The sequence below is a fragment of the Mobula hypostoma genome, chromosome 5, assembly GCF_963921235.1.
Source record: "Mobula hypostoma chromosome 5, sMobHyp1.1, whole genome shotgun sequence".
Lineage (NCBI taxonomy): Eukaryota > Metazoa > Chordata > Chondrichthyes > Myliobatiformes > Myliobatidae > Mobula > Mobula hypostoma.
Genome location: NC_086101.1, coordinates 22847032 through 22863855, shown reverse-complemented (window position 1 = coordinate 22863855; position 16824 = coordinate 22847032). Strand labels below are relative to the sequence as shown.

Below are 16824 nucleotides of genomic sequence, written 5' to 3'. Positions count from 1 at the left end.
ACCTTGTGGGTCAAGGGGCTTGTACTGTATTGTCGTGTTCTATGTTGTACGTAACTACGTGGACATGTGGGATGGGGCATTAGTTTTGTTGAGGAACAGAAGATTCACACACACAAATCTGTTGTCAGGTCAAACAGAAATATATTATTTTGACCGATATTTCAACTCAGGCAAACAAGGTCAATTCCGTACTGGTGTGATTCCCACATCCTTCCTCTGACAGTCAAAAGTCAATAGTGAAAGAGGAAATAAATATCACGGCAATTTCAACAAGCTGCAAACCAAGTTTAATATTCACAGTTATGTGCACACAGTAACAACAGTAATTCAATTGTACGTTTGGACGTAGCATTTAATAGACATAATCAAAGTCGTCATTATGACATATCATTAATTGGACATCATTTAGATGATCACCTGTAATAGAAATATTTTTAAAAGACACCGTAACGTGGTGGTAGCTTTACAACATCAGGAATCACTAATGGGAGCTTGATCTTTGCCACTGTCTGTCAACAGTCTGTAGGTTTCTGCCAAGTCCTCTGGTTTCCTGTCACATTCTGTAGATGTCCGGGTTAGGGATAGTGAGTTGTAGGCGTGCTATGTTGGTGCCAGAACTTGCAGGCTGCCCCCAGCGCATCTAACATAAAAAGATAAACATTGCAATTCACTGTATGTTTCGATATTTCAGTCGACACTTGACAAATAAAGTTCATCTTTGAGATTGTTAATCTTTAATAGATATATCACTTAGGCATAATATTATTCACAGGAATGGGCTTTAATGACAGCTTTATTTTTGTACGTTTAAATGTATCGTATAGAATTCATTCAAACATCCGCGCATGGAGCCGTTAAAGTCATAATCAGCAGTGGGTCCACTACGGTGAACAAGGATGGTATTGCTTTGTTTCTTAACTACAGTAACAACTGCAATTCATCAGTTTCCTTACCAAACCACGGTCCAACAGAAATGGGGAAATCGATATCTTGTGCTTATTTCCCAAACCAAATCTTATCATATTCCGCGTTCTCTTCAGGATTTTCCACCTTCTTTCTGTTCGTTCCTGTAATACCCTGTGATGCCCTCTCTGTATACCACACAGCCGGGCAGTTTGCCGATGAATTCTGAGATGAAATAAAATAAGCCTCATTACAATTTGAACTCCCAATACGCCAAAGTGTTTCACAGGACAGTAAGGAAGGAATACAAAGTGATTGATGTGTGAAAACTTGCTTATTTATTTCATTTAGAGACACAACGCAGGATGGCCCTTCTGGCCCAACAAGCCTCATCACCCAGCAACCTAATCGCAGGACAATTCACATTGACCAATTAACTAGTTTGTCTTTGAATGGTGGGAGGAAACCTGAGCACCCAGAGGAGCCGATGCAGTTGACAGGGAGAGCATACAAACTCCTTACAGGTGGCACCAAATTGAACTCCAAATTCTGGAACGACCCAAGCTGTAATCGCGTCGCACTAACTGCTACGATGTGCTTAAAGAGATAGGTTTAGAAGCTTCTTAACGAAGGAAAATAGAACACCATGGCACAGCACAGGCCACTCAGCTTACAATGTTGTGCTGAGGTAATTTAACCTTTCCCTCACATATATCCCTCCAGTTTTCTCTCAGAAAGAGGTAGACAATTTTCGACAGAAACCCAGAGTTTAGCCCTGGCCAGCAGAAGGGCAATTGTCAGTCCATTAAAATAGTGATTTCAGAAGGAGGCTGGGATTGGAAACCCCATAGCTGGAGAAGGTTGTAGAGTAAGGAGAGCAGAACCAATCGATAAATCTGTAGGCTGGATGGACTACTTAGCATTGACTGAGCCACCGATATCAGACATGACATAACCGCTCTCCAACCGGTCAACCATGAACAGTCCTCCACTAAAATCTGGCACTGGGGTCTGAATTGGAAGAGCTGTCCCACTGCCTAGTCAGAGAACAGAACACCCTGGCTGAGCCAACCTGACATTGTGCCACCACAGTCCCCACATATCCCGTGACCCACCAGAAGATGGCAGCACATTACTGTACAGGTGGGTCCTCAAGTGTTGAGTTGGGACCTATGAAGTCCCAGCGTAGCAGCAAGAAAACCTAAACACCAGGAATTCTGCAGATGCTGGAAATTCAAGCAACACACATCAAATTTGCTGGTGAACGCAGCAGGCCAGGGTGACGAAGGGTCTCGGCCCGAAACGTCAACTGTACCTCTTCCTAGAGATGCTGCCTGGCCTGCTGTATTCACCAGCAACTTTGATGTGTGTTGCTTCAGCAAGAAAACCTTCCTGCTTGCCACCCGCTATCCTCCCTCAGCAGATGATTCAGCCTCCTCCTAGCTGGAAGAAACACCAACATTAGTAAAGACACCAGACGTATGCTTCCACATGGTCCTCTGGTACTGTGACCGTGGCCCTTTCAGTTTGCTCAGTTACAGTTTGTGATTCTGAATTGTCAAGTTCGCGGGACTTGCCAGGGAAGGTAGAGTGATACTACTCTTCCTTGGTATGACGTCTGGAACCAGGTGTCAATCTTTTTCAAGAAATGTTGACTACTTATTACTTTCCATAGACGCTGCTTGACCTGATAAGTTCCGCCCATTAAAGGATTGGCCATTCAATACTGAGTTAAGATTTCTTCAAAGTGTGGCAAAGTCTGGAAACTCTCCACCCAAAGGGGCCTTGACATTACATTTCGGTTAGAGATCGATGGATTTTTGAACATTAAGGGAATGGTGGCTATGGGTTTCATGCCTGAAAATGGCACTGATCAGCCGTGAACGTGAAGACTGACGATTTATTGACCCTGATGGGGCTCCCCTCCCAATAACTGAGCTGCTGCATGTTACTAACATCCTTAGGCATGGGCTAACAATTATATTTATTTATTTGTTTGTTTAGGACAGAGATGAGGAGGAACTGCTTTTCCCAGAGAGTGGTGAATCTGTGGAATTCTCTGCCCAATGAAGCAGTGGGGGCTACCTCAGTAAATATATTTAGGACAAGGTTGGATAGATTTTTGCATAGTAGGGGAATTCAGGGTTATGGGGATAAGGCAGGTAGGTGGAGATGAGTCCATGGTCAGATCAGAAATGATCTTACTGAATAGCGGAGCAGGCTCAATGGGCCAGGTGGCCTACTCCTGCTCCTATTTCTTATGTTCTTGTGTATTATGTTTATTTATTTTATTTAGAAATACAACACAACAGGCCCTTCCAGCCCAACAAACTGCAGCTCCTAGCAACCCACCTATCACAGGACAATTTACAATGACCAGCTGACCTACTAACTGATATGTCTGTGGAATATGGAGGAGGTTAGTTCAGAACAGAGGGATGGGAACCAGTGCAGAGAGACAGAGGGGTGTAAAGTGAGGGTAGAAGCAAAAAGTACGAAGGAGAAAAGTAAAAGTGGCAGGCCGACAAATCCAGGGCAAGCATTAAAAAGGGCCACTTTTCAGCATAATTGTATAAGGGCTAAGATAGTTGTTAAAGAGCGCCTGAAGGCTTTATGTGTCAATGCAAGGAGCATTCGTAATAAGGTGGATGAATTGAAAGTGCAGATTGTTATTAATGATTATGTTATAGTTGGGATCACAGAGACATGGCTCCAGGGTGACCAGGGATGGGAGCTCAACGTTTAGGGATATTCAATATTCAGGAGGGATAGACATGAAGGAAGGGGAGGTGGGGTGGCGTTGCTGGTTAAAGAAGATATTAATGCAATAGAAAGGAAGGACATAAGCCGGGAAGATGTGGAATCGATATGGGTAGAGCTGCGTAACACTAAGGGGCAGAAGACACTGGTGGGAGTTGTGTACAGGCCACTTAACAGTAGTAGTGAGGTCAGAGATGGTATTAAACAGGAAATTAGAAATATGTGCAATAAAGGAACAGCAGTTATAATGGGGGACTTCAATCTACATGTAGACTGGGTGAACCAAATTGGTAAAGGTGCTGAGGAAGAGGATTTCTTGGAATGTATGCGGGATGGTTTTTTGAACCAACATGTCGAGGAACCAACTAGAGAGCAGGCTATTCTGGACTGGGTTTTGAGCAATGAGGAATGGTTAATTAGCAATCTTGTCGTGAGAGGCCCCTTGGGTAAGAGTGACCATAATATGGTGGAATTCTTCATTAAGATGGAGAGTGACATAGTTAATTCAGAAACAAAGGTTCTGAACTTAAAGAGGGGTAACTTTGAAGGTATGAGACGTGAATTAGCTAAGATAGACTGGCAAATGACACTTAAAGGATTGACGGTGGATATGCAATGGCAAGCATTTAAAGGTTGCATGGATGAACTACAACAATTGTTCATCCCAGTTTGGCAAAAGAATAAATCAAGGAAGGTAGTGCACCCGTGGCTGACAAGAGAAATTAGGGATAGTATCAATTCCAAAGAAGAAGCACACAAATTAGCCAGAGAAAGTGGCTCACCTGAGGACTGGGAGAAATTCAGAGTTCAGCAGAGGAGGACAAAGGGCTTAATTAGGAAGGGGAGAAAAGATTATGAGAGAAAACTGGCAGGGAACATAAAAACTGACTGTAAAAGCTTTTATAGATATGTAAAAAGGAAAAGACTGGTAAAGACAAATGTAGGTCCCCTGCAGACAGAAACAGGTGAATTGATTATGGGGAGCAAGGACATGGCAGACCAATTGAATAATTACTTTGGTTCTGTCTTCACTAAGGAGGACATAAATAATCTTCCAGAAACAGTAGGGGACAGAAGGTCCAGTGAGATGGAGGAACTGAGCGAAATACATGTTAGTAGGGAAGTGGTGTTAGGTAAATTGAAGGGATTGAAGGCAGATAAATCCCCAGGGCCAGATGGTCTGCATCCTAGAGTGCTTAAGGAAGTAGCCCAAGAAATAGTGGATGCATTAGTGATAATTTTTCAAAACTCGTTAGATTCTGGACTAGTTCCTGAGGATTGGAGGGTGGCTAATGTAACCCCACTTTTTAAAAAAGGAGGGAGAGAGAAACCGGAGAATTATAGACCGGTTAGCCTAACGTCGGTGGTGGGGAAACTGCTGGAGTCAGTTATCAAGGATGTGATAACAGCACATTTGGAAAGTGGTGAAATGATCGGACAAAGTCAGCACGGATTTGTGAAAGGAAAATCATGTCTGACGAATCTCATAGAATTTTTTGAGGATGTAACTAGTAGAGTGGATAGGGGAGAACCAGTGGATGTGGTATATTTGGATTTTCAAAAGGCTTTTGACAAGGTCCCACACAGGAGATTAGTGTGCAAACTTAAAGCACATGGTATTGGGGGTAAGGTATTGGTGTGGGTGGAGAATTGGTTAGCAGACAGGAAGCAAAGAGTGGGAATAAACGGGACCTTTTCAGAATGGCAGGCGGTGACTAGTGGGGTACCGCAAGGCTCAGTGCTGGGACCCCAGTTGTTTACAATATATATTAATGACTTGGATGAGGGAATTAAATGCAGCATCTCCAAGCTTGCGGATGACACGAAGCTGGGTGGCACTGTTAGCAGTGAGGAGGATGCTCAGAGGATGCAGGGTGACTTGGATAGGTTGGGTGAGTGGGCAAATTCATGGCAGATGCAATTTAATGTGGATAAATGTGAAGTTATCCACTTTGGTGGCAAAAATAGGAAAACAGATTATTATCTGAATGGTGGCCAATTAGGAAAAGGGGAGGTGCAACGAGACCTGGGTGTCATTATACACCAGTCATTGAAAGTGAGCATGCAGGTACAGCAGGCGGTGAAAAAGACGAATGGTATGCTGGCATTTATAGCGAGAGGATTTGAGTACAGGAGCAGGGAGGTACTACTGCAGTTGTACAAGGCCTTGGTGAGACCATACCTGGAGTATTGTGTGCAGTTTTGGTCCCCTAATCTGAGGAAAGACATCTTTGCCATAGAGGGAGTACAAAGAAGGTTCACCAGATTGATTCCTGGGATGGCAGGACTTTCACATGAAGAAAAACTGGATGAACTGGGCTTGTACTCGTTGGAATTTAGAAGATTGAGGGGGGATCTGATTGAAACGTATAAGATCCTAAAGGGATTGGACAGGCTAGATGCAGGAAGATTGTTCCCGATGTTGGGGAAGTCCAGAATGAGGGGCCACAGTTTGAGGATAGAGGGGAAGCCTTTTAGGACCGAGATTAGGAAAAACTTCTTCACACAGAGAGTGGTGAATCTGTGGAATTCTCTGCCACAGGAAACTGTTGAGGCCAGTTCATTGGCTATGTTTAAGAGGGAGTTAGATATGGCCCTTGTGGCTACAGGGGTCGGGGGTATGGAGGGAAGGCTGGGGCGAGGTTCTGAGTTGGATGATCAGCCATGATCATAATAAATGGCGGTGCAGGCTCGAAGGGCCGAATGGCCTACTCCTGCACCTATTTTCTATGTTTCTATGTTTCTATGAATGTGGGAGGAAATCAGAGGACTCAGAGGAAACCCACACAATCATGGCTAGAATGTACAAACTCCTTACAAGGGCCACTGGAATTGAATTCTGAACTCAGAAAAGCCTGAACGTACACACTCCTGAAAGAGGCCACCAGAATTGAACGCCAAACCCCCAAAAGTCCAAAATGATTAGCATTGTGCTAACTGCTACACTACAAGTATGTCCATGACTGAATGAGCAAAGCCTTTATCTCACCACCCACACCATCATGGCTGCTTTAGATCAGTTCAAGGTTGCTAACCGTCTTGAGAAAATGGAATACCTCTGCCAAGTTCACAGGCAGTAACTTTGCAGAATGTTTTATGGGCTTTGTTATCCATACCTCCATACCTCCTCCTTCCCTTCTCCCCCCCGCACCCAGCGCGGTTGCAGATGCCCTCCCCGATACTCCGCAAAGACAAAGACAAACCTGGCGAGTTGCACTCAGAAGCTATGGCATATACAGTTTAATGACAATACAACAGCAGTGCCAGGAAATGTTGAGTAGAGGGATCTGGAAGTACACGTCCATAATTCCTTGAAAGTGGCATCACAGGTTGATAGGGTGTTGAAGGGAGATTCTGGCACATGGGCCTTCAGAAATCGATGTCCTGGTATAGGGATATCATGCTGAAATTGTATAAGATGTTGGCTAAGTCTAATTTGGAGTATTATGTTAAGTTTTAGTCACCATCCTACAGGAAGAATATCAATGAGTGAAAGAGTGCAGAGGAAATTTACAAGGATACTCCAGGACTTGAGGACCTGAGGGAAAGCTTGAAATCATGCAGGTTCGATCTTTATGCCCTGGAGTGTAGGAGAATGAGGGGAGATTTGATAGAGGTATACACAATTAAGAGGGCAATAGATAGGATAAATCCAAGCAGGCTTTTTCCACTGAGGTTGTGTGAGACTAGAGCTGGAGGTCAGGGTTAAAGGTGAAAGGTAAAATGTTTACGGGAAACATGGGGGGAACTCAGAGGGTGGTGAGAGTGTGGAATGGGCTGCCATTGAAGGTGGTGGATATGGGTTCGATTTCAATATTTAAGAGAAGTTTGGATAACTAAATAGACGGGAGGGGTATGGAGGGCTAAGGTTGATGGGAATAGGCAGAATAATAGTTTGGCATGGAATAGGTAGGGCTTGGGGCCTGCTTCTGTGCTGTAGTGCTGTATCGCTCGATAAGGATAATGAGTGTACGAATGTAAACCTGACTCAGTGACGGGGCAGGTACAGAGCAGAGTGAAGGTGGCTCGGTAAACACTCTGATGCTACAGATATCAGTGACCAAGCATGTTGGAGGCCCCTTGCCGAAGACCTTAGGAGCAGAATTCGGCCATTTGGCCCATCGAGTCTACTCTGCCATTTCACCATGGCTGATCCAATTTTCCTCTCAGCCCCAATCTCCTGCCTTCTTCAAGCCCTCACCAATCAAGAATCTATCAAATTCTGCCTTAGATATACATAAATACTTGGCCTCCACAGCTGCTTGTGGCAAAGAATTCCACAGATTCACTACTCTCTGGCTTAAGAAATTCCTCTTCATCTCCATTCTAAAAGGACGTTCCTCTATTCTGAGGCTGTGCCCTCTGGTCAGACTCTCCCACCAAAGGAATCTTCTTCTCCACATCCCCTCTATCATGCCCTTTCACCATTCATTAGATTTCAAGGAGGTCACCCCTCATTCTTCTGAGTTCTGGTGAATACAGGCCCAGAACCTTCAAATGCTCTTCATATGACAAGCCATTCAATCCTGCAATCATTTTCGTGAACCTCCTTTGAACCCTCTCCAGTTTCAGCACATCCTTTCAAAGATAAAGGGCCCAAAATCCTCACAATACTCCAAGTGAGACCTCACCAGTGCTTTATAAAATTTCAACATTATCTTCTTGCTTTTATATTCTAGTCCTTGTGAAATGAATGCTAACATTGCATTTGCCTTCCTCACCAGAGACTCAATCTGAAAGTTAACCTTTATGGAATCCTACATAAGGACTCCCAAATCTCTTTGTAACTGAGTATTTTATATTTTCTCTCATTTAGAAAATAGTCAACCCTTTCATTTCATCTACCAAAGTGCATGATCGTACACTTCCCAGCACTGTATTCCATCTGCCATTTCTTTGCCCATTCTCCTTATCTGACTAAGTCCTTCTGTAGCCTCTCCACTTCCTCAAAACTACCTGCCCCTCCACCTATTTTCATGTCATTTGCAAACTTTGCAGCAAAGCTATCAATTCAATCATCCAAATCATTGATATATAATGTAGAAAGAATTGGTCCCAACACAGCTCCTTGTGGAACACCACTAGTCACTGGTAGCCAGTCAGAAAAGGCTCCCTTTATTCCCACTCTTTGCCTCCTACCAATCAGCCTCTGCTTTATCCATGTCTATCCTACTTACTACTTCCTCAAAGAATTCCAGCAGATTTATCGGGCAAGATTTTCCTTGAGGAAACCATGCTGACTACGGCCGATTTTGTCACGTGTCTCCAAGTACCCTGAGACCTCATACTTAATAATCAGCTCAACCACTTCCCAACCACTGAGGTCAAACTAACTGGCCTATTGTTTCCTTCCTTCTGCCTCTCTGCCTTCTTGAAGAGTGGAGTGATATTTGCAATGTTCCTATCTTCCGAAACCATTCCAGAATCTAGTGGTTCTTGAAAGATCATTACTAATGCCTCCATGATCTCTTCAGCCACCTCTTTCAGAACCCTGGGACGTACACCATATCTACTTTCAGACTTACCTACTTTCAGACCTTTCAGTTTCCCAAGAACCTCTCTCTAGTTATGGTAACCACACACTTCACGCCCCCTGACACCTGGAACTTCCATCTTACTGCTACTGTCTTCCACAGTGAAGTCTGGTGCAAAGTACTTATTCAATCCATCCGCCATTTCCTTGTCCCCCATTTCTACCTCTTCAGCATTGTTTTCCAGCGATCTGATATCCACTCTTGTCTTTCTTTTACACTTTATATAGCTGAAGAAATTTGTGACATCCTCTTTAATATTATTGGCTAGCTTACTTTTGTATTCCATCTTTATCTTCTTAATGACTTTTTAGTTGTATTCTGATTGTTTTTAAAAGCTTCCCAATCTTCTAACTTCCCACTAATCTTTACTCTATTATATGCTCTCTCTTTGGCTTTTATGTTGGCTTTGACTTCTCTTCTTAGCCATGGTTGTGTCATCTTTCCTTCAGAATACTTCTTTGTCTTTGGGATGTATATATCCTGTGCTTCCAAAATTACTTCCAGAAATTCCAGCCATTGCTGCTATGCCATCATCCCTGCCAGTGTTCTTTTCCAATCAATTCTGGCCATCTCCTCTCTCATGCTACCATAATTCCCCTTATTCCACAGTAATACTGATATATCTGCCTTTAGCTTCTCCCTCTCAAATTTCAGGGTGAATTCAATCATAGTATGATCACTTTACCCTTAGGGTTCTTTTACATTAAGCTCTCTAATTGATTCTGGTTCACTGCACAACACCCAATCCAGAATAGCAGACTCATGGCAACCTGGGTGCAGGGTGCACTACCTCAATGACTACCCCAGTAGCATTCATATCTACTGTGATGAAGTGCTTTGATTTGTTGGTCCTGGCTAGAATTAAGTTCAGCCAGTGCAAAGACCTGGACCCACTGTGACTAGTCTACCACCCCACCAGATCTACAGTGGGCACAATGTCACTGGCTCTCCACTCAGCCTTGCACCACATGGACAACAACAAGACTGACGTCAGACTGCTGTTTATTGATTGCCAATCAGTGTTTAGCACTGTCATCCCCTCAACACCAAGCAACAAGCTTCAAAGTCTGGGCCTCTGTTCCTTGCTCTGCAACTGGATCCTTGACATCCTCATCGGGAGGCAGTGCAAAATCTGCTCCTTGATGGTAATTTACAAGGGTGCTCCTCAAAGATGTGTGCTTTGCCCTCTGCTCTGCCCTGCATACACTCACCTGCAATGCCTCCTGATGAGGATGAGGTTAGACAAACATCTCAAACACCATTTATAAATTTGAACCACAAACAGGGGAAAGTCTCCGGCTGAAACATTGACTGTGTACTCTTTTCCATAGACGCTGCCTGGCCTGCTGAGTTCCTCCAGCATTTTGTGTGTGTTACCATCTATAAATTCACTGATGACACATGACTCCTGTCAATTCCTACAAATACGCCACAGAAAGCATCCGAATTCATCAGAGCTTAGTGTAAGCAATTGCTCTGCCCAAGACTGCAAGAAACTACAGGGACCTCTGAACGCATCATGAAAATCAGTCTCCACTCCACTGACTCCATCTACACTTCCTGCTGCTCTGGGAAAGTAGCCAACATATTCATCACACCTTGGACATTCCCTCTTCTCCTCTTTTTGTTAGGCAGAAGATCCAAAAGCTTGAAAACACAGACCAATGGACTTAAGGTTCTACTCAACTGACCCTCTCATACACTAAACAATGAACTCTTAAATTCTTGCTCTCCCAATCCCCCTCGCCACGGCCCTTGCAGGTTATATGTTTACCTGCACTGCACTTTCTCTCAAAGTGTAACACTATATCCCGCATTCCGATTTCCTTTTGACTACCTCAGTGTACTTATAGAAACATAGAAACATAGAAAATAGGTGCAGGAGTAGGCCATTCGGCCCTTTGAGCCTGCACCGCCATTCGGTATGATCATGGCTGATCATCCAACTCAGAACCTCGCCCCAGCCTTCCCTCCATACCCCCTGACCCCTGTAGCCACAAGGGGCATATCTAACTCCCTCTTAAACATAGCCAATGAACTGGCCTCAACAGTTTGCTGTGGCAGAGAATTCCACAGATTCACCACTCTCTGTGTGAAGAAGTTTTTCCTCATCTCGGTCCTAAAAGGCTTCCCCTCTATCCTCAAACTGTGACCCCTCGTTCTGGACTTCCCCAACATCGGGAACAATCTTCCTGCATCTAGCCTGTCCAATCCCTTTAGGATCTTATACGTTTCAATCAGATCCCCCCCTCAATCTTCTAAATTCCAACGAGTACAAGCCCAGTTCATCCAGTCTTTCTTCATATGAAAGTCCTGCCATCCCAGGAATCAATCTGGTGAACCTTCTTTGTACTCCCTCTATGGCAAAGATGTCTTTCCGCAGATTAGGGGACCAAAACTGCATGACATGATCTATCGGGATGGCACAGAAATAAAAGTTTATCCTTCTATGTCAGTACATGTGGCAATAATAAACCAATAATATTTTATTTAAGTTAGAGTCCTGATGAAAGGTATCGGCCTGAAACTTCACCTGTTCACTCCTTCCCATAGATGCTGCCAGGCCTATTGAGTTCCTCTGGCATTTTGTGTGTTCAATATGCTACCTAGACTTTCTTTGCAGCAATTCTTTCCACTGATATTTAGGTTTATCTCTGTGGGACATCTGATAATTCAAGGTGAAAATTGAGTACTTACTTCCTGCACTGAAGAATACACATCTGATTCTGTGGTTGTGTGCGTTTCCCTTTCCGCATTGATCTGTTGAGTCCAACTGACTTCAATGTTGTACACAGCACCTCCCTCCTGTGGTTCCTGTTTCCAGAGAGAGACATGTTCAGGAGAGGGCGAAGGTTCACTCAGTAACCGCTCTGTGAGCGTAGTCTAGCGTTGCCACTGTCTGATGGGCGTTCTGAAGTCTGGGACCCACCAGACTGCAGACCTCGGATTTGGATGAAGAATCAGCTGGGTGCGGTCAGTAGGTGAAGCAGCATCATTGGGGTTTGCGGTGGGTGGGATGCCGGCGTATTGTGGTAAAACCCTGCATCAGCACTGGAAATGAAGTGGTGAGGTAACGAGTATAGAGGAGAAGTGGAGGAGTGCAACAGGGGTCAGAGGTGACTGGTGGGGGGGGGAATGGGAGTGGGTGAATGATAATGGGAATATTGAGATAGGTAGGGGAAGGGGGAGTCTGTGGATGCTGGAAATCTGGAGCAACACACAAAATACCGGAAGAACTCAGCTGGTGAGACATCATCATGGAAGGGAATAAACAGTTGACATTTCGAGGCAAGATTGTTCATCAGGGCTGGAAAGGAAGGGGGGGGCAGAAGCCCAAATAAAGGGTGGGGGAGGGGTGGAACACAAACCAGCAGGTGATAGATGAGACCGTGAGGGGGATGGTGGGTGGACGGGGTGTGGGGATGATGTAAGAAGGAGGGAGGTGATAGGTGGAAGAGGCAAAGGGCTTAAGTAGACAGTGGACAGTGGACCTTGGAATATGGTGTGGGGAAAGAGAAGGGGTGAGAGGGTAACCAGACTCTGGAATGAGAAAAGAGAGAATGAGTGGAGTAGGGAGGGGGAAGGAAGTATTTGCCTGATGGCAGGGTGTAGAGAGAGTAGAGCAATTGGGGAAGCCCACATCCCTAAGTTTTGCCAGTGCTGATTTTCAGCGAGATGAAGATGTGATTTCCAATCTGCACAGACTGTGATCTCCCAGAGAGGAAATCATAAGTTATAGCAGCAGAGTTAGGCCATTCAGCCCACCGAGTCTCCTCTGCCATTTCATCATGGCTGATTCATTATCCCTCTCAATCCCATTCTCCTGTCTTCTCATAACCTTTGATGCCCTCGCTCATCAAGAAACTATCAATCCCTGCGTTAAATACGAATTGGCCTCCACAGCTATCTTTGGCAATAAATTCCACAGATTATCCACCCTTTGGCTGAAGAAATTCCTCCTCATCTCTGTTCTGAATTGATATCCTTCTAGCCTGAGGCTGTGCCCTCTGGTCCTAGGTTCACCCACTACCGGAAACATCCTCCTCATTACCACTCTATCTGGGCCTTTCAATATTCAATAGGTTTCAATGAGATGCCATCACATCCTTCTAAACTCCAGATAAATACAGGCCTAGAGCCATCAAATGCTCCTCCTATGTTAACCTTTCATTCCCAGAATCAATTTTGTGAACCTCCTCTGAATCCTTTCCGATGTTAACACATTTTTTCTCAGATAAGGGGCCCAAAACTGCTCACAATATTCCAAGTGCAGTCTGGCCAATACTGTATGAAACATCAGCATGACCTATGTATTTGCTTTTATATCCTAGTCCTCTCAAAATTTCCTCATCACCAACTCAGCCTGGAAATTAACCTTTTGGGAATCCTGCACAAGGACTGCCAATTCTGATTTTTGAATTTTTCTCCCTGTTTAGAAAATAGACTACGCCTTTATTCCTTCTATGAAAGAAGCTTGACCATACACTTCCTTACACTATAATCCATCTGCCGCTTCTTTGTCCATTCCTTCTGCAGATTCCCTACCTATCTTTGTTTTGATTACAAACTTGGCAACCAAGCCATCAATTCCATCATTCAAATCATTCACATATAATGTGAAAAAAGCGGTCCCAATACCAAACCCTCTGGAACACCTCTAGTCACTGGCAGCTAACCGAAAAAAGGCACCCTTTATTTCCACTCCTTGCCTCTTGGAGTTAGCCAATGCTCGATCCATGCTAGTATCCATGTAATACCATGGGCTCTTATCTTGTTAAACAGCTTCATGTGCAGCTCCTTGTCAAAGTCCTTCTGAAAATAAAAGTAAACAGCATCTACTGATACTCCACTGTCTATCCTGTCTGTTATTTCCTCAAAGAATTCCAACAGATTTGTCAGGAAAGATTTCCCCTTAAGGAAACCATGCTGACTTTGGCCTACTATATCATGTGTCTCAAGCATCGCGAAACCTTGTCCATCATTGATCGCGCGGATAGCCAGAGGCATTTTCTCCAGGGCTGAAATGGCTAACACAAGGGGGCATAGTTTTAAGGTGCTTGGAAACAGGTACCGCAGGAACGTCAGTGGTAAGTTTTTCAGACAGAGAGTAGTGGGTGCATGGAATGCACTACCAGCAATGGTGGTAGAGGCAGATACAATAGGGTCTTTTAAGAGACTCTTAGGTGGGTACACGGAGCTTAGAAAACTGGAGGGCTATGCGGTAGGGAAATTCTACGCAGTTTCTAGAGTAGGTTACATGGTCGGAACAACATTGTGGGCCAAAGGGCCTGTAATGTGCTGTAAATTTCTATGTTCTGTGTTATAAAGACGCCAACATTTTCTCAAGCACTGAATTAGGCAAACTGGCAAAATACTTTTGAAGCTCGTCCACCATTTCTTTGCCTCCATTAGTACCTCTCGAACATCATTTTCTATAGTCTGATATCCACCCTTGCAACTCTTTTTCTTTTTCCATATCTGAAAAAGCTTTTGTTCAAAGTTCAATGTAAATTTATTATCAAGGTACATACATGTCACCCTACACAACCCTGAGATTTGTTTTCTTGTAGGCATACTCAATAAATCCATCATGGAATAACAACCATAACAGAGTCAATGAAAGACCACTTAGGTGCTCAAACAGAGTGCAAAAGACAACAAACTGTGCAAATATGCAAAGAAAATAAACTAATAAATAAATACGCAACAAGAACTGACAACATGAGATGAAGAGTCCTTGAAGGTGAGTCCATTGGTTGTGGAAACATTTCAATAATGGGGCAAGGGAAGTTAAGTGGTTATCCCCTTTGGTGTGATAGTTGAGTGGTAATAACTGTTCCTGCACCTGGCAATGTGAGTCCTGAGGCTCCTGCACTTTTTTCCTGATGGCGACAGTGAGAAGAGAGCATGCCCTGGGTGGTGGGGATCTCTGGTGATGGATGCTGCTTTCCTGTGACAATGTTTCATGTAGACGTGCTCAATGGTGGGAAGGGCTTTATCCGTGATGGACTAGGCTGTATCTACTATTTTTTGTTGGATTTTCTGTTCAAAGGCATTGGTGATCCATGATGCAGCCAATCAACATACTTTTCACCACACATCTGTAGAAGTTTGGCAAAGTTTTAGGTGCTGAATCTTCACAAATTCCTCAGGAAGCAGAGACCCTGCCAGGCTTTGTTCATAATGGTACTTACGTGCTGGGCCCTCTGAAATAATAACACCCAGGAATTTAAAACTGCTGACCCTCTCCACTTCTGATCCTCTGATGAGGACTGGCTCATGGACCTCTGGTTTCCTTCTCCTGAAGTCAATAATCAGCTGTTTGGTCTTGCTGACATTGAGAAAGATTTTGTTGTTATGGCACCACTCAGCCAGATTTTCAGTCTCCCCCCTCTTGAGCGAGGGCAGAATACTCTCTATTAACAAGGCATGTCCTACAGCCCTGTTATCTGTGATGTGTGACACAGACAAAGAAGCTTTATGTGCTTCTGATTACAACAATAACTCAGCCTATCAGAGATATTCCCTTTGTTCTAAAGATTCAAAAATTCAAAGTACATTTATTATGGAAGTGCATGTGCAGTACACAACCCTGAGATTCATCTTCCTGAGACAGCCATGAAACAAAGAAGCATCATGGAACCCATTCCAAAACAAAATCAAACATCTAATGCACAAAAATTGAACAAATTGCGCATACAGCAAAAACTGCAGAATATAAAACATCAAACCTCAGCGTCATTGAAACAGTTGAGGAATCCTCAGTTTAGTTTAGCTCAGTTTAATTTAATGCTGTATCATTCATTGGTTGCAGGCTGTGGAGACAGCCCGCCCCAATCTAAACCAACCAATACAGAAATAGAAAAGGGGTAACCGGACACCAGAAACATATACAACATGAACTGCAGAGTCCAATCCCCAAACTGCATCAATTAAACCTTGCTCAAAACCCAGGACTCCAGCACCATCCTCGTGCAGCAACAAGTGAGGGGGGTGGGGGGAGAGAGAGAGAGAGAGAGAGAGAGAGAGAGAGAGAGAGAGAAGGAAAGAAAGAAATCGACCACAGGCACCTTCCTCTGGGAGCAAGGAGCAAGAGCGAGAGAGAGACTAGTCGAATGCAGACACCTTCCTCCCGCAGTAGTGAGAGCGAAGGAGAGAGACCCGGTCAAACGCAGGCAGACGGCACTGAGCACCTGCTCATCTCATTGATTTCAATCTGACTCGATGGTTTAATTGGTGGGATCAGCAAGAAATGGAATCGATCGTGGGCTCACGTCCCGTCTCCAGGTTTCTTGTCCTCCAGACTACGCACTGCACCTAAAACCTCACTAAACTCCCTTGGAGACAGGAAAGCGCCAGATCGCTCCGTCAGCCCAAAAACACACCAGCAAAACATAAATCACAGGATTCAGTAGTAGCAGAACCACATTTGAAAGAAGAAGAGGAAGTAAAAGAAGCAGTTTTGTGAACTGTCTGAAGGATGTCACCTTTGGTCGTGTTGTTCACTGGCACCATCTTCTTCAAATGCAATCCCATAACTGCTCACCTGTCTGCAATCTTTGTTGTCCTTATCTCTGGGGCCTTGCTCTTGTGCCTCTGCCTGTATGCAGGTAGCAGAAGAACAGCC

General features: G+C 44.2%; 1 protein-coding gene across 2 annotated transcripts in view; it reads right to left on the bottom strand.

Annotated features, from left to right (window-relative positions):
* Positions 1–286: 286 nt before the first annotated feature.
* LOC134346155 (uncharacterized) overlaps positions 287–16824 on the bottom strand; it is a 41235-nt gene continuing 24697 nt past the window's right edge. Inside the window, exons 5-7 of one of the 2 annotated variants that reach the window (XM_063047461.1) lie at positions 11895–12011; positions 954–1128; positions 287–640 (exon numbers count right to left, since the gene is read on the bottom strand). In XM_063047461.1, coding sequence (XP_062903531.1) covers positions 997–1128; positions 11895–12011 — 249 coding nt within the window. In that variant the 3' untranslated portion in view covers positions 287–640; positions 954–996. The remainder of the gene's footprint in view (positions 641–953; positions 1129–11894; positions 12012–16824) is intronic. The other variant, XM_063047462.1, reaches the window with a different exon arrangement.